A 19042-nucleotide genomic window follows, 5' to 3' on the forward strand; every position below is an offset into this window, starting at 1 on the left:
TAGAAACAACCGCATCATATCTATAATATAAACTCGCAATCAACAATCCATACAAAATCAACAACATTCATATCAGACCAAACAGGTTCATTACATCATAAACTACAGAAACCAATATTCAAACTATAGAATTTCATCAACGGTGAAAATCTATCTAGCACCAATACCTCAGATTGAAGGTGTGTCTGATGTAACTAACACGACTAAGACATGGTTATGTTCAATTATTTCATTTCCTCATACTATTCAGTGTTGCGTCCGGTGTCTGAGTCAGAGAGCTTCATAGAACAAATTGTAATGAAAATGAATCCATTTCCCAACTCAACTACTATTAGAAACAACAACATCATCTCTATAATATAAACTTGCAATCAACAATCCATACAAAAAATCAACAACATTCGCATCTGACCAAACAGGTTCATTATATCATGAACTACAATATTCAAACTATAGATTCTCATCAACGGTCAAAATCTATGTAGCACCAATACCTCAGATTGAAGGCCTGTCTGGTTTTATTGACATGGTTACATTCAATTATTCCATTTTCTCATATTACTCAGTGTTGCGTCCAGTGTCCAAGTCTGTGTCAAAGCTTCATAGATCAAAATCGCAACAAAATCGAATCGATCTCCCAAACTCAACTACTACTACTACTAGAAACAACAACATCCACCTCCTCCAATTGCTTCCTCTTAACATACTCATTCAAAATAGCAACCCTAGCAGTTTCAAACGCAAAATAACCCAAAGCCGAAAAACAAGCACTATGAAGAACCCTAGGACCCATTCCTCTAGTCAAACCAACCCACCCCTCTTCCTTCAAAATCTCCCTCACCGTATCCTTAACCCCACCATACATAACCTCCGCAACCTTCCCAACCGCCTCATTCCTCGCCTGCGTCATCAACCTCGTCTTCACCACATCCAACGGCGTAGTTATGGAAGCCGATATCGCCCCCGCCAACGCCCCACAAATCACACTCTGCACCGGCTCCAAACAATCTTTGTTTGTATGCTTCATAAACGCTAACTTCAAATACTCAAACGACGAATAACTTATAACCCCAGCAGGCAAATTCCTCAACAATGTAGCTGAGTAGCCTCTATACAAACCCAAAACACCTTCATTCTGCAAAATCTTAATCAAAACTTCATAGGATCTTCCCTTCGCACCCGTCTGCATCCGCTGCGTTATCAATTCCTTCGGAACCATAATCGCAGACGACAAAACATTCCCCAACGCCCCCGAAATCGGAGGAATCAAAACCTTAGGACAATTCCGTTTCGACAAAAATGACTTACCAAACTCACAGCTACCAAAGTAAACAGCCGAGGAAGCCGTGGAACCGACAACAACAGCTGAAAAGCCGCTGTAGAAGCCGAGAATGCCGCTATTGGTGAAGGTTTTGGAAACTGCGTCAAGGGTATTTTTGTAAATTTGTGAAGCGCCTTTGGTTTGCATTTTGGTTTTGATTGTGTCGAGAGGGTGGAGGCAGGCGTAAGTGAATGCGCCGGCGATTCCGCCGGCACCTGCGCCGATGAATGCGCGTTCGAAGACGGTTAGGGTTTTGAAGAGGGGTTTGGTTGGACCGGGGTTGAACCGGGTTGAGTCGGAGATTGAAGCGAAGGGGTTTGGGTTAGTGAGAGTGAGAATGATGCCATTGAAATCGAACGAGAGATGGTTTGGTTTTGGAGATTGAAGTGTAAGAGAGGATGAGATGTTGGAATCCATGGAAGAAGATATACAATGTGTGAGAGAAATCAAACAAACAACATCATCTTTTCATTTTTGTCCTATTAGATCTTTTTTTAAATGAATTTATAAGTTTAAAGTGAATTTTAAATTGAGATATGTTGTTTTGAAAGGAATTTAAATTGAGATCTTGTAAATATGTTAACACAAAGATAAAAATTAATAACATTAGTCCCTTAATAAGCTTTGTTGTTATAGACTTTTAAGTAGGCTATAATCTAGTTAAAATTTATTTGTACTGGAATAGTCTTTTAAGTAGACTTTAAGGCATGTTTAGCTTATTTAGTAGGTCAAATGACTATTTGATGACCTTAATGTAAAGTAGGCCTTGAAGTAGGCTTTCAGGCTAGTCTAGGCTTTTAAATAGGTCAGACCAAGCTTAGGCCTGTAAATTTTTTCGTAAGTCAGGCTCAGACCTATTAAAGTCTGGCCTGGCCTGGCCTATTCCCACCCCTACTCGTGAGCTTAGCTCAAATGGTATGGACAATACATAATATATGCAAGGTCCGGAGTTCAACCTCGGTCACCACCAAAAAAAATAGTTTAATTTAAGGCATTTCCTAAAAAGAAAAAAGTTTAATGTAAGGCATGTCTGGCATTGAAATACATATCGTTTTATATAAGAGTTTGAATGTGAATGTCTGTCATTAAAATACATATTGTTTGTCCCGGGAGCATAGCTCAGTTGGTAGAATAATGCATTATTATATGCAGGGGTCGGGTTTGAACCCCGGACACCCCACTTGTTTATCTTATAAGGTGAATTCTAGCTATTAAATTTGTTGTGAATTCGATGAAAAATCACACCAATAACAACTTGATGTGTGGAGCAAGGAATAATCAAGCAACCAAAACAAAGTGTATGGAACAATTACAATCACAAGCCAAAAGTAGAAAACAACAGCGAGAGAAAAAAGAAGAGAGAACACAAAAGAATTTGTTGACCCAGTTCGGTCCAAATTGACCTAGTCTGGGGGAGAGAGCAGCCCTCCGATCCACTATATGATGAGTAACGTTACAAAAGAGAAATCAATGGGTTACAAGAATAAGTCTCCCGCCTAATTCTACCCAAAGTCCCAGCCTCTTCCCGTAACCAAGAGACTCAATCCTAATAGTGTTTCCCAAGGTGAATCAACCCTCAAAACCTAGTGTTTGTTCCAAAGAGACAAACTCTATACAAACCCTAGTTTTGTTGTTGCCTTTCTAAGCCTTTGTTTCAGCCCCCTCTATCTCCAAGTTTGCTCTGATACAAGGTCTATATTTATAGTAAAAGTTTCGTTTAAAATTTGAAACAAATCTGCACTCAAAAATATGTTTCTGTTTTTCGCTGCCAGCGCACCATCGTGCCACGATGCGACCCCATCGTGCCACGATTTTTCCAGTGCTTACCTCACAACTGAAACCTCCATCGTACCATGTTGCCCAACCATCGTACCACGATTCTGCAGAAACCTGATTTTAAGTTAACTCTTACAAGACTACCTGACTAAAAAAAAGTTTGAATGTGAATGTTTGTCGTTAAAATACATATCGTTTTATATAAGAGTTTGAATGTGAGTCTAATTACTTCCCTTAAACTCCATTGACTTTTTGGCCCCGAGTTACTGTCTTTATGCGTATGATATTCTCATATTCCGTAAAGACGCCTTATGTAATAGTACCTCAAGTAACTTCTTAAATAATATACACAATAATGGGGGCAAGTTATTAATATAAACAATAGTACTTCTTCAAAAAAAAAAATATATATATATATATATAAACAATAGTAAGTTTTACACAGTATACCATAGGCAACTACACTTCCAAAGCTTACTAAAATGCTTCAAAACTTTGTTTGGAGTGGTAACGTTAATCAGTCAAAAAATATGCACTGTAGCTTAGAGTGGACTGTGTAAACCAAAGGAGAAAGGAGGTTTAGATCCTAGATTGGTCAACTCAGCCCTCCATTTTACAACTTTGTTGGTCTTTAGTAACTTCAATGTCTGATCTTCAATTTTGTCTGGTATGAAATTGTATCTTAGTTTAATATATGAACACTCCTCCAGTTCTATAGGCAATGAAAATACTTTCAGTTTCTGGACAGATGGATTGCTGGATAAGCCAATTGTTGAAACTCAAGAGATTCCAATGAACTTGCATTGTGGCCTTAACATAAAAGGTGGTTCATTATGTGATATGAACATTCCTAGATATCTGATACAAAAAATGAGGCATTGGCCAAGAAAATTCTCACTTACCCTTCCCTTGGATGACTGTTATATTATTGTTGTTATTAAAAAAGATAAATATAGTTTGAGTTTGTTATATTTGAAGTCCACAAATATTTATTTATACTTATAGTTTTAATATATATATATATATATATATATATATATATATATATATATATATATATATATAAATAAAGTATCCACTGTAATTTACGCACAATTTTTTATAAAATATCTAAAAAAAATGGATAGATGAACACTTGAGTACTGCTCTTCTTTTCATATTTCCTTAGTCTTCTCAGTTCCTTTTCTTTGGTACATACTTCTATATTTCTTTTAAATTTTGGCCTAGTCCCCCTTTTGTACATACTTTTTCCTTCTTTTTTTTTTTTTTTAATAATATTATGTATTGGAAATACGGTAAAGGAATGAGGTTTCTGTTCGGTGCCAACCTAATTAAGATGCTTCAGATTTCCCCTGATACATAACCTTTCTCTTAGGCTTATTAAAAAAAATATCAATGATATAGGTCTCTCATAAGTGTGTAAGTAATTAATAAAGAATAAGAATGAACATTGATATTATTATTATTAAGCTTAATTACACTTTTGGCACCCTAAGTTTTTTAAAGTTGTGATTTTGGTCCCCTAAAAAAAACAACTCTTTCAAGGCCCCCTAAGTTTACTTTCTGTTGCAATTTTGGCCCCCTAACCCAATTTTGACACAGTCAACGCTGACGTGGACACCTTTTTGTATTTTTAATATTTTTTTATTTTTGTAATAAAAAAACAAATAAAAATTGTAATTAAATTTTTTTTATTTGTAATAAAAAACAAAAAAATTATTTTTTGTAATTAAATACAAAAATTAAATTTAAAAAAAAAATTACACACGTGTCTGTTGACTGGGTCAAAATTGGCTTGGGGGGCCAAAATTGCAACAGAAAGTAAATTTAGGGGGCCTGGAAAGAGTTGTTTTTTTTAGGAGCCAAAATCACAACTTTGAAAAACTTAAGGGCCAAAAGTGTGTTTAAGCCTTATTATTATTGACATTGTTTGGGGAATAACTTCGTGCAACAATAGCTATGCAAAATAGAAACTGTGCCAACAATAAAGTAACTTTCACAAATAACCAATCCTATAAGAATTTGAGAGCATAGTCTATGTTAAAAACAATCAAATATAACAATTATATGTACAATCCTCATGAAGATAGTTATCATATCCTCTTTCATTGCCCGAGATCAATCGATATTTGGCAGACAACTAACATTTGACATTTGATCTCTCCGTCCCTAAACCAGTTTGATAATGCTCCTTATATCATTTTCAATTTACTGTAAAGGTTGTCGACAACTCAAATTGAGATCATTGTCCCTATAATGTGAAGCATTTGGAAGGCTAGGAATCTTAAGTTATGGCAACAGGTGTCCGATTCAACCACTACCATTCTGGAAAGAGCAAGACACCTTCTCGATGGTTGGAGAAAGGCCAATCGAAAGCAAGCTCCTATAAGGCCAGACAAGCCACTCCCCTTCCGAGGTCCTCAAATCTCAATGACAATGCAAATCTTAGATGGAGAAAACCAAGAAGTGGTAGATATAAATGTAATGTCGACACCTCTTTTCCCAACACAACAAATAAGGTAGGTTTTGGAATGTGCATCCGAGACTCCGATGGGAACCATGTTCGCTCTAAAACTATGTGGTTTACTCCAGTCTGCTATGTTGATATTGGGGAGGCCCTGGCGTTACATCATGCGATTCGGTGGATTCATGAACTTCAACTCTTAAATGTTGATTTCGAGATTGACTCAAAAAGAGTAGCTAATTATTTCAACAATGGTCGTGGAAATGTCACCGAGTTTGGTTCCATTATGGATAGTAGTGTCCAACTTTGTAACACTTATTTAACAAACTCTCATGTCGAGTTTATTAGGAGGCAAGTAAACGAGGTTGCACATGCTCTAGCTAAGGCAGCCACGTCTAGTACTAACTTCCAGGTCTTTGATGATATTCCAACATGTATTACCGACCTGATTTTTAATGAAATGATATAATTTACTTTCCCTCAAAAAAAAATGTACAATCCTTATTCCATTTAACACAGCACACTAATCAATAAATATATGAACCTAATCATTTGGGTCTTCATTTGACATATATATTACTAGATGGTCTATACTAACCACATTTTTTTTTTCCAATAAAGAGCTTGTTATGACTTGTATGTAATTCACAATTGGCCATCGCTCCATAGTTTTGTTCTTCAATTACCATAAAGACTTACTCTTCTTGATTCCACAACAAATAGGGCTAAACTATGCAAACACAACAACATTGGCACCTTCCATTCTCTCATCATTGTTTGATTCTTGACCAATTCCATGATCCACATCATAAGTTGCATGAACACCCACAAATAAATAATACACAAGCATCACACCAGTACAAATCAAGAATCTAAAGAAAGCCTCAGAACCCAATGATCCCATAAGAAAAAGGTTCTTCGCAATTGACAATGATGGCACCCACGGAACCAACGGAACCCCCCAAACCTTCGGTTGCCTCTTCTTCGGAAGCAAACTCATCACCAAAGTTGCCGAAAACCAAACACAAGCAGCCACGGTATACCCAATCCAACCAAACAACCCAGAATTCCATAGCCCAGTCCCAACAGCAGACGAACCAACAACAACAAACAAACACAAAAGAACCTTCCATAAATCACTCTTATCCGTTGCTTCCCTCGCATAATATCTCCTCACAAGCAACGCAATAGCCATAAGCATAAAAATGAAAAGAGTACTTACAGAAAAAACACTAGCCAGAACATCCACACTAGTAAAAAGAGCAACAACACAACTTGACAAAGTTGTCAAAAGTGTAGCATTAATAGGTGTTCCAGTTTTGGGATGAACAAGTGCAAAAAAGGGTGGAATCATATGTGACCTTGCAATTTGAGTAGTGTACCTAGCTTGTCCCATTGACCCAACAAGCAAACTTGTTGTCATTCCTTTCAAAGAACAAATACTCACTAAATATTTACCCCATTTCATACCATAACGGCTAATGGATAAAGCATATTGAAACCAATTTTAAAAGAATTGATTCGGATACGAAAATAATCCAAATCGTTTCTTATCATTGTAGCAAAGTAGGATGACCATGAACGACCAAGACCAGCAGCACCGACAATAGCTTCAAGGAGAATATTCCCGGCAGCAATGAAAGCGAGGAAGTCACCGAGTTCGATTCTTAGGAATCAAAACGAACCACCGGCAACGGGAACTTCAACTGCGAATTCAGCATAGATGAAAGCTGAAAGAAGAGCTGAGAATCCTGAAGCGGCGTAGGAGAGGATAATGGAAGGACCAGCAACAGAACGAGCTTCCTGACCGGTAGTCCAAATTGTTTGAGTTAATAAATAAAGAGTAAAAGATTCCTTAAAAAAATAAAAAATAGGAGTAAAAGATATTGAGGTTAAACTTAAACGAATGAATAAATGCTAATTTAAAAACTACATTGACATTTAAAAAAGACAATTGTAACAATACAGTGATATTTTAAAAAAAATTATATTTATTATCGTCAAATTCACCTTTTGAAAATGGTTTTATGATAAGATATATGGTAGCCCATGCTCCTATTATGATTAGCTTGTGGAACTTAAACATAATAATAAAACTTGTATACGCGGATACTCTACTGAACTCATCTCGATTTGATAGGTTTTCCCCTTTTGACTGGGTTTTGATTTTCCCCAATTTCAAAGTACGGGTGCGGGGCGGATAATAGGGATATAGATACTCACTTCGAACCTGTAATGTAGAAATATATTAATATGTAACATGCAAGTCTCTAAATATTATCTCTACTTCTGAGATATTTTTGAACTTTATCATTACCCTAGTTTGAAATTGATTAATTACCTCATGGAGAGGTCCGTTTGATATCAAATATGGTGTTGGGTGTTTTCCTACCTTAAATGAATTAGATTAATAAAAAGTTGTGGATATTAATTTCTTGTAGTAGGTCTCGATTTGGGACGGTCGGGTTTGAGGATAAAATTTCTCCTAGACTTTTTCACATTTCAATAAGTTTATTTTCAAGCTCAACTGGCTTACTCTAACGCCCCAGAATTTAGGGCCAAGAAACTACTCAAATAAAGGTGGTCTACAAATCAATTTATATACATTCTGTATAACTCGTTTCCTTAGACGCCGGTAGTTTGAGTGTTGTAGAATTCTATAAATGATTTGTGGCCCATTTTCCGGCTTGGAAACACTTATTTATACTAAAAACCTAACTAGCGAACCACTAACCCCATGATCAACACTTCTTCAATTTTGGACAACTGCTTGCGTCACGTTTCCACTAAAGAAAACCGTCTTTAAGCTTGAAATCGTGCTTTCCCGCCTTGAATGCCTGACTTCGACGCGATCTCTCTTTCAACCTTGTTTTGTCGAAAATCTAACTATGCGTGTTAGGCTTGATGTCTTGTTGAAATTCTCCAATTGAAATGAGAAAGCTCTTTGATTCCTGCAAAGTTAAAGGTCAAACAAATGTTGACCATATTAAATGAGCCTGTCGAAATTACAGGCTAACAGGTATGTCATCCATTTTGAAATATCTTGACTTCAAAGGATGGGAAAATATATAATTAGGTGACAACTAGGGTACCCATGGAAGAATGGTGGGTAATTTACCCCAACCAATACACATTAGCCACATAAGCATATTTTTAAGTGGTATCCATGAACTATCTTGACCCCACCAACAAATTGCTCATTTTCATTGGTTAGTGGGTAAATTACCCACCATTCTTCAAAGGTACTCCCTCCGTCTCAAAATATAAGCAAATTTTACTTTTTAGGTTCATTCAATTAATGATGTATGTGGTCTTATGAACCACATACATCATTAATTGAATGAACCTAAAAAGTAAAATTTGCTTATATTTTGAAACGGAGGGAGTAATCTAGAAAAAACCATATAATTAATGTTAATTTTTGTTCAATAATATAACATGCAGGGCAAGAACAAGTCAAAGGAGTGTTACATATCTCATCTTTTAACTTTTACAATTGAGGAAGTTTTATTTTTGTTCTATTTTTATTCCGGCATTTTATCTTTCTCTTCCAACTTCAATTACTTTTCAATTTATAAAAACAAAAACAAAAGTGGTATGTTACACTTTTTTTGGTTTATCCAAAAATATTATTTTGATGGTAGCATAATGAATGTTACAGAGTATCTTCATATCAAAATTAATTCTTTTTTTTGGTTACATATCAAAATTAATTCTTTAGATTGCAATAATTACCAACAATCTCCTCGAAAAATTATAATTGTCAAGAATAATAGAAAAAATAAATGTATTCTTCATCACACACGTTCTAAATCGAAATTCAATATCAAAGACATTCATACCAACATAATAAAAACTCTATGTTTAAAGCACACCTACTATTAAAAATAAGGGTTAATAAAGTAAATGGTCCTATAAATATTCAGAATCTTGTTTTTAGTTCCTACAAAATAAAATTACACATTTTAGTCCTTATATAATTTTCCGTCTTAATTTTTAGTCCCTATAAAAAAAAATCATCATCATTTTTAGTCTCTGTCAATATTTTTGGTCCCTACAATTCTTAAGAAAAATAATGTTAAAGATTGAACTTTAAATCCTCTAAAAAAAGATTAGTAACAGATGTGAGCAAAAAATAATGTTAAAGATTGAACTTTAAATCCTCTAAAAAAAAATTAGTAACAAACGTGAGCAAAAAATATTGTATAATTCAACATAAAAGGAGAGGAATTGTAATTCAAACTTCCCTGAAGAAGAAGAAAAGAATAATTTACTCTTAAAACAAAGAAGAAGAAGAAATTAAATATAAAAATAAATTGATAAACAAAATGGTCAATGAATATTTTAAATTACATTTCATTTATTTATTATTGAGTTTATTTTCTTGTGCAAAGTGTCACATAACATACAAATAATTTATTCAATATTGTCCAAGTCTGCAAAGAATTAATCATTTTGCGCAAGCTGGGGAACCAGTAACGCAACAACGGCATTCCAACTCCATACACTGTTTAACACATGCGTAATTGTGAAATCCTACACAACAATTCGTCTCACAGCGACGACAATATTCTTTAGTGCTAATATCTATAGATTGAGTTGCATCACAAACTTGAGTCACAACGATCATAATCATTACCATCATCATCATTAAGGTGATACTTTTCTTCATCTTGTTCATTGCCATGACTCTTCTCAATGCTTATATTTCTTTGATCTATATTAAATTTACGAAGATTTGTGTGTTTTAAATTCTACACTGAAAACAAATTTTCACATGTCCTTATTTATAGTCATAAATTAGTAAATTGTGTCTATTATTAGATATATTTTAATTATAATTAACATTTTTTTATTAACATATAATTCATGCTCTTTATTTTCTTCCATTCATGTTACAAGTCTCAATCTTTGACTCAATAAACGTGTATATTTTGATTTGACTCAATAAATAAATTCAATCTAATACCTTTAAAAAAAAGGTTCAAATATATCTCACCGTTTTTTTGTAAAAAGTAAATAAATTTTATAATAGTGATATTTTATTCAAGTTTACTAATATTAAAAAGTCCACATTTGGAACCTCAATAAATGTGGATACATAAAAACTGAACACACAATTCTTCTTCAAAAAAAAACTGAACACACAAGATGAAAAAACATTTTTCTTTCAAAAAAAAAAAAAGATGAAAAAACATTCAGTATATTTACACTCGGTCTCTATTATATGATTCGCTCTATTCCTAATAAAAAAACTAAAAATAAAAAACACTTTAGTTTATTTACACTCAGTCTTTACTATATGATATTATTCCCTCTATTCCATAATAAAAAAAAAAAAGGGAAAAGAAAAGTAGAAAAAACATTTAGTACATTTACGCTCAGTCTCTATTATATGATATTATTTCGTCTATTCCATAATAATTGTCACCTTTGCAAAAATATTTTGTTACTATTCCCCTGGATTTTTTATGTTGCACCACAGACCCAAATATTTGTAATTTAACACCAAATATCTCTCATCTCATGTCTGATCTGAACAACTTCAAGTCTTGTCCCATCAATTTCATATTAATGTACAAACTGCAAGACTCTGACTTGCTACTATTATTTGTTATTTATTTTATTTTTTTCTTTATGATGAAACATTTCTTTTGTCCCTACTAGGTTAGCTTTTATTTTCTTCTTATTATATTTTATTTTGTTATTAGTAATAGACCCGGACTGTAACATTGTGATAATCATATAATTTTTTATTTTTTTTATTTTAAGAAACCAAAATGAATTACAACATAGTCACGAAAAGAGCAACGTAAACGTAATTGTTGCAGCATAAGGCGTGCCATAACAATCACGGAAAGAATAACATCCTGTCAAGTTACAACATAGTCAATCGATACCCATACATGAAAGCGGGCTCGACCACCATATAAAAATTATTACATTGGTAATATCATCAATTGGTTAAAAATATTAAATGAAATGATCAACATTAATATAATGTTTTTATTGAATATTTTTTTCCTTATATATAAAAAATAATGTTAAATATTTGAATCGTTGTGGATTTTTAATATAATGTTTTTATTGAATATTTTTTTCCTAATATATAAAAAATAATGTTAAATATTTGAATCGTTGTGGATTTTATTTTCTTATGTACGCGAAAACGAATTTTTATATACATTTTTGAGAAAGTAAATAAACTATTTTTTAAAAAAACTCATGATTATTTTCAAAATATTAAAATCAATGTAATGCTTCTGTTAAATAAGTTTTTATTTTATATGCAAAATATTGTTCAATGTTTGCATCACTCCCGTTGCAAATTTTATACGTTTTATCTGCATAAATAAATCTTTATGTAAATATGTTGGGTATTTGTGTTGGCTGCATTATTGCTAAAACAAATATCCTTGTTCTGTAAGTTGGAACCAATGTTCCAACATGTGGTTAGACAACTCTGTAAGATGTTGGATACAATGTTTCAACATCCTAGCACGATTCAGTGTGCCTGGGTTCATGCCTATATGTACGCACTGTTGGAACAAAATGTGTTTCACAATGAACCTTATTAAGTTTTGATGATAACAAGGTATTAAAAATTGTCAATTGGTTATTACTAATAATTGTTCAAGTGTACAGGACCAAAGGCTACTCAAGTTATTTCAATAGGTCTTGGAAGAACAATGGAAAGAAAAAGAAATTATGAGCATCTGAAGAAAACTGCTCCTGAAGCTAAACTGCTCCTGAAGAGATGACGTCATCAGAAGCAGAAAGTCATCAGAAGCAGAAAGTCATCAGAAGCAAAAGTTTTCATCATAAGCAATATCTTCGCCAGAAGCTACATTTGATCCTTTAATCAAACTGAAGATTCAAAGTAGCTGATTCTCAATTCAGTCTTATCGAAGAAGAACGAAGAATTGAAAGGGAGGTATCAACGGATATATGGATAGCACTGAGCTCTTGTCTCTCGTTAATAGAGTTGACAAAGTACAAGTGTACAACCACTACCTCCACTACTCTGTTTTCTGTCTACGCTACAAGACAAAACAACAGCCATGCCTGCAGAATTGTACACTCAAGATGGGAATGAATTTGAAGTTTATTCTTCAAAGGACTACACCCAAATCAGGCAAAGGATCACTGGTGGATAATCAAAGGATTTCAAACGACTCTTTAGACGTGCTGATTATCTCAACGTCTCTTTCACGCCTCTATATAAAGGAGTGAAGACTTGAAGATAAGAGATAGAGATACATAAGTTCAAAAGCGCCAAAACTCTGTCAAATTTGATTCTACAAAGCACACTGAATTTCTGCACTGATTTGATACATCTTAGAAATTCAAAGTCTAGAGTCTTTTCTGTATTGTATTGTGAACACCACTGATTGTATATCAAGTGTTCAATTCAAACTCAATTCTCTGTATTTTTGTTTGATTAGAAGTCTCTCGCCTGCGTGCTTGAGCATTAGAAGTCTCTTGCTTAGTGCTTGAGCATTGGAAGACTCTTGCGTGTGTGCTTGAGCATAGTTTTGTGAAGTCTCATACTTAGAAAGTATTGAGCAGTTGTAATCTTGTGATTATAGTGAAATCTCCTTGGAAGTGCAAGGGGGACTGGACTACTTCCGTGTTGTGGAAGGAACCAGGATAACTGCCTGTGTCTTTGTCTTTCTTTTCTCTGCTCTGTTCTTTTCCGCTGCAATCTGACTCTGATCATTTCATCAGAAGCAATCAAACTGCTTCTGAAGTTTTATCAGAAGAAGTAATTTTTTAAGAGAAAAAGAAAACACAATTCAACCCCCCCTTCTTGTGTTTTTCACCTTCAATTGGTATCAGAGCTTGCTCTGTTATCACAGCACTTAACCGTGTTACAGTTCAAGATCTATTAGAAAAACATGTCTGGAGATGAGGAATCAGTTACTACAAAATACACAAGTGTCAAGCATGACTATGATACTGCTGACAAGAAAACAGACTCTGGAAAAGCTCCAAAGTTTAATGGAGATCCAGAAGAGTTTTCATGGTGGAAAACTAATATGTACAGCTTTATCATGGGATTGGATGAAGAGCTATGGGATATACTGGAAGATGGAGTTGATGATCTGGATTTGGATGAAGAAGGAGCTGCTATAGACAGAAGAATACATACTCCTGCTCAGAAGAAGCTTTATAAGAAACACCACAAGATAAGAGGAATCATTGTGGCTTCTATACCTCGCACCGAATACATGAAAATGAGTGACAAATCTACTGCGAAGGCTATGTTTGCTTCTCTATGTGCAAACTTTGAAGGCAGCAAGAAAGTAAAAGAGGCTAAAGCTTTGATGCTAGTTCATCAGTATGAACTTTTCAAAATGAAGGATGATGAGAGTATAGAAGAAATGTACTCAAGATTTCAAACTTTAGTTTCTGGATTGCAAATACTGAAGAAAAGCAAATCAAAAAGAGCTTGATGGCGACCTGGGAAGATTTGGATAGTGAATCTGGTTCTGATAGAGAAGAAGCTGATGATGATGCTAAGGCAGCCGTGGGGTTAGTGGCAACAGTATCATCAGAAGCAGTATCAGAAGCTGAATCAGATTCAGAAGATGAAAATGAGGTATATTCCAAAATCCCTAGACAAGAACTTGTTGATTCTCTAAAAGAACTTTTATCACTGTTTGAACACAGAACCAATGAGTTGACAGATTTAAAAGAAAAATATGTTGATTTGATGAAACAACAAAAGTCAACTCTATTGGAACTGAAAGCTTCTGAAGAAGAACTCAAAGGGTTTAACCTCATATCAACAACATATGAAGATAGACTCAAGAGTCTTTGTCAGAAGCTACAAGAAAAATGTGATAAAGGTTCAGGCAATAAACATGAGATTGCCTTGGATGATTTTATTATGGCTGGAATAGACAGAAGCAAAGTTGCTTCTATGATCTACAGCACATACAAGAACAAAGGCAAAGGGATTGGATATTCTGAGGAGAAATCCAAAGAATACAGTCTCAAGAGCTACTGTGATTGTATCAAGGATGGATTGAAATCCACCTTTGTGCCTGAAGGTACAAATGCTATAACTGCTGTTCAGTCAAAACCTGAAGCTTCAGGTTCACAGGCTAAGATCACATCAAAGCCAGAGAATCTTAAGATCAAGGTAATGACAAAATCTGATCCTAAGAGTCAAAAGATTAAAATTATGAAAAGATCAGAACCTGTTCATCAGAATCTGATTAAACCAGAATCTAAAATTCCAAAACAAAAGGATCAGAAGAACAAAGCAGCTACTGCTTCTGAGAAAACAATACCAAAAGGTGTCAAACCTAAAGTATTGAATGATCAGAAGCCACTCAGCATTCACCCTAAGGTACAAGGGAGGAAAAGTAAAACCTCCAAAACTAACCCAAAAGGACCCATGAAGATATGGGTACCTAAATCTGAATTGGCCAAAAATGCAGGTGTGCTTAAGGGCAAGAGAGAAACAAAGGTCATGGTACCTAGACAGCGGATGTTCAAGGCACATGACTGGAGAGAAAGCTTTGTTCCTTACCCTTACAATGAAAGATGGAGGAGAAGTGAAGTTTGGTGGCAACCAAACTGGAAAGATCATTGGTACAGGTACTATTGGTAATTCCTCCATCTCAATTAATAATGTGTGGCTAGTAGATGGTCTGAAGCATAACCTATTGAGCATAAGTCAATTTTGTGACAATGGGTATGATGTAACGTTCAGTAAGACCAACTGCACACTAGTCAACAAGGATGACAAATCCATTACATTCAAGGGAAAGAGAGTTGAGAATGTCTATAAAATAAATTTCTCTGATCTGGCTGATCAGAAGGTAGTTTGCCTTCTGTCAATGAATGATAAAAAATGGGTATGGCATAAAAGGTTGGGACATGCTAATTGGAGATTAATTTCTAAAATTAGCAAGTTACAACTGGTCAAAGGATTGCCTAACATTGATTATCATTCAGATGCACTTTGTGGTGCATGTCAGAAAGGGAAAATTGTGAAAAGTTCTTTCAAATCTAAAGACATTGTATCAACCTCCAGACCCTTAGAATTACTCCATATTGATCTTTTTGGTCCAGTTAACACTGCATCCTTATATGGAAGTAAATATGGATTAGTCATTGTTGATGATTACAGCAGATGGACTTGGGTAAAATTCCTTAAAAGTAAAGACTATGCATGTGAAGTGTTTAGCAGCTTCTGCACTCAAATACAATCTGAAAAAGAATTGAAAATTTTGAAAGTCAGAAGTGATCATGGTGGAGAATTTGAAAATGAGCCATTTGAACTTTTTTGTGAAAAACATGGGATTCTCCATGAGTTTTCTTCTCCTAGAACTCCACAACAAAATGGGGTTGTAGAAAGAAAGAACAGAACCTTACAAGAAATGGCCAGAACCATGATCCATGAAAACAACTTAGCTAAACATTTTTGGGCAGAAGCAGTCAATACTTCATGTTATATTCAAAATAGGATCTATATCAGACCTATGTTGGAGAAAACAGCATATGAACTCTTTAAAGGAAGAAGACCCAATATCTCTTACTTTCATCAGTTTGGATGTACTTGTTACATCTTAAACACTAAAGACTATCTGAAGAAATTTGATGCCAAGGCTCAAAGAGGAATCTTTTTAGGTTACTCTGAAAGGTCAAAGGCATACAGAGTGTATAATTCAGAAACACAATGTGTTGAAGAATCTATGCATGTAAAATTTGATGATAGAGAGCCTGGAAGTAAAACTTCAGAGCAAAGTGAAAGTAATGCAGGTACAACTGATTCTGAAGATGCATCAGAATCTGATCAACCTTCTGATTCTGAAAAGTATACAGAAGTTGAAACTAGTCCAGAAGCTGAAATCACTCCAGAAGCTGAGTCTAATTCAGAAGCAGAACCTAGCCCAAAAGTACAGAATGAAAGTGCTTCTGAGGACTTTCAAGATAACACTCAGCAGGTTATACAACCTAAATTCAAGCACAAATCTTCACATCCTGAGGAGCTAATCATTGGAAGCAAAGATAGTCCTAGAAGAACAAGATCACATTTTAGACAAGAAGAGTCATTAATAGGACTGCTTTCAATAATTGAGCCTAAAACCGTTGAAGAAGCTCTCTCAGATGATGGATGGATATTAGCTATGCAAGAAGAGCTAAATCAATTCCAAAGGAATGATGTGTGGGATCTGGTACCCAAACCTTCTCAGAAGAACATTATTGGAACAAAATGGGTATTCAGAAACAAGCTGAATGAACAAGGAGAAGTAACCAGAAACAAAGCCAGACTTGTTGCTCAAGGCTACAGTCAACAAGAAGGCATTGATTACACTGAAACATTTGCTCCAGTTGCAAGATTGGAAGCAATCAGGTTACTTCTATCCTACGCAATTAATCATGGCATAATATTATATCAAATGGATGTCAAAAGTGCCTTTCTTAATGGTGTCATTGAAGAAGAAGTGTATGTTAAACAACCTCCTGGGTTTGAGGATCTTAAGCATCCTGACCATGTTTATAAACTTAAGAAATCACTATATGGCTTGAAACAAGCTCCCAGAGCTTGGTATGATAGACTAAGTAATTTCTTAATTAAAAATGATTTTGAAAGAGGACAAGTTGACACAACACTCTTCAGAAGGACTCTTAAGAAAGATATTTTGATTGTGCAAATATATGTTGATGATATAATATTTGGTTCTACTAATGCATCTCTTTGCAAAGAATTTTCTAAGTTAATGCAGGATGAATTTGAAATGAGTATGATGGGAGAATTGAAATTCTTTCTGGGAATTCAAATCAACCAAAGTAAAGAAGGAGTATATGTTCATCAAACAAAATATACAAAGGAGCTTCTGAAGAAGTTCAAGCTAGAAGATTGTAAAGTGATGAACACTCCAATGCATCCAACCTGCACCTTAAGCAAAGAAGATACTGGAACAGTAGTAGACCAGAAGCTATACAGAGGTATGATTGGTTCTCTGTTATACCTCACTGCATCTAGACCTGATATTTTATTCAGTGTATGCTTGTGTGCAAGATTTCAATCAGATCCTAGAGAATCTCATTTAACTGCAGTTAAGAGAATCTTCAGGTATCTGAAAGGAACAACTAATCTTGGACTCCTGTATAGGAAATCCCTAGATTATAAGTTGATTGGATTCTGTGATGCTGATTATGCTGGTGATAGGATTGAAAGAAAATCAACCAGTGGAAATTGTCAATTCCTGGGAGAGAATCTGATATCCTGGGCAAGCAAAAGACAAGCAACTATTGCTATGTCTACAGCAGAAGCAGAGTACATTTCAGCTGCAAGTTGTTGCATGTTATACCCTGTTTTTGGACCTAAAAATACTGGGCCCAATTTCATTTCAAACTTTGTCAATTATCAAATTTCAACTGCACAGTTCAAATTGTCTCTGCCTCGCAGTATTTTCAATCACAATTTTACCTATGTTTTTCTTGCATAAAACCTTTCAAAATGTCTTTACTTGTCTTGTAAGTCATTCAAAAGTGTCTCTGAATCATTGCATTGCTTTTTCTACAGTTTATTTCAAAATTTGCAAAAAGTCATACAGAAGGGTATTTTGGTCATTTCCTGCAGTGGGACCCATTTTCATCCTTGTGACTGTCTCTGAGTCTTTTCAAATTGTTTTTTTTTTCATTTCATCAGTAAACTTTGTTAATTTCGTTTCAAACTTGCGTCTGAGTCAGTGTCGAGTCAATTTGAATCTGTTTAGGTCAATTTTAGCCCTAGGGGCATTTTGGTCATTTCACACGAAATTTCGGCATAGAGAGGTTACTTTGAAGTACCTCATTTAGGCCATTGGTTCGTTTTAGTCCGTTTTGTCAGTTTTATTTTTGTTTCGCTTTACGTTTAGTCAAATTACATATTTTAATTCATTTTTATTTTTACTTTGCATTTTAATCCTTCAACTTTTTAAAATTGCATTTAAGTCCAAACTGTCCAATCTTTATGTTTTTTTAGTTCTATTTTTAAAATTGCAGTCCAGTCCCATATTTTACAAAATTGCAGGGAGGTCCTCAAAGTCCAAAATTACAAGGCAGCGCCCAAATCACAAGCCCAATGCCACGTGGCAGCTCCTCATTGGTCCAGTCACTCACACCTCAGCTATAAATACTGTTCACAGTGCCACATAACCGAGTAACCACGCGCCACTTCACCATAGAGAAAACAGAATCAATTTTCCTCTCCCAAATTCAGTTAGATCAAAAAACAGATTCATCAAGAACACAAAAAGATCTCAAAAACCCTAGAATTTCCAGAATCACAAAAATCACCAAAATCCTTTGAAGTTTTCGCAATTCTCAGAAGATTCATCAAAGAATCGTCATCATCGAATTGTCCTTTTCGCAATACGAGTGCGAATCCATTGCTGGACTCAAGCACGATCACGAAAAGCGCGAATCGGAGAAGAAGAGGAAAAAACGCAAAAACAGCGCAAGCAACCGAAGCCAGT

The 19042-nt window shown here is 34.8% G+C and overlaps 2 protein-coding genes across 2 annotated transcripts; both read right to left on the minus strand.

Moving 5' to 3' along the window:
* On the minus strand, positions 1-1797 carry LOC25496047 (protein MITOFERRINLIKE 1, chloroplastic). Its single transcript, XM_013596318.3, has one exon. It carries the CDS (start codon positions 1736-1738, stop codon positions 644-646), a length of 1095 nt encoding a protein of 364 aa, XP_013451772.1. The 5' UTR covers positions 1739-1797; the 3' UTR covers positions 1-643.
* Positions 1798-6051: 4254 nt separating this feature from the next.
* Positions 6052-7370, minus strand: LOC25496048 (cationic amino acid transporter 8, vacuolar). Its single transcript, XM_024786667.2, has one exon. The coding sequence runs from the start codon at positions 7027-7029 to the stop codon at positions 6292-6294; it is 738 nt and encodes a 245-aa protein (XP_024642435.1). The 5' UTR covers positions 7030-7370; the 3' UTR covers positions 6052-6291.
* Positions 7371-19042: the final 11672 nt, after the last annotated feature.

The sequence above is a fragment of the Medicago truncatula genome, chromosome 6 (assembly GCF_003473485.1).
Source record: "Medicago truncatula cultivar Jemalong A17 chromosome 6, MtrunA17r5.0-ANR, whole genome shotgun sequence".
Lineage (NCBI taxonomy): Eukaryota > Viridiplantae > Streptophyta > Magnoliopsida > Fabales > Fabaceae > Medicago > Medicago truncatula.

Bases quoted from the DNA above. Each gene is read 5' to 3' on its own strand.
- LOC25496048 (XM_024786667.2), bottom strand. From the start codon at position 7,029: ATGAAATGGGGTAAATATTTAGTGAGTATTTGTTCTTTGAAAGGAATG.
- LOC25496047 (XM_013596318.3), bottom strand. From the start codon at position 1,738: ATGGATTCCAACATCTCATCCTCTCTTACACTTCAATCTCCAAAACCA.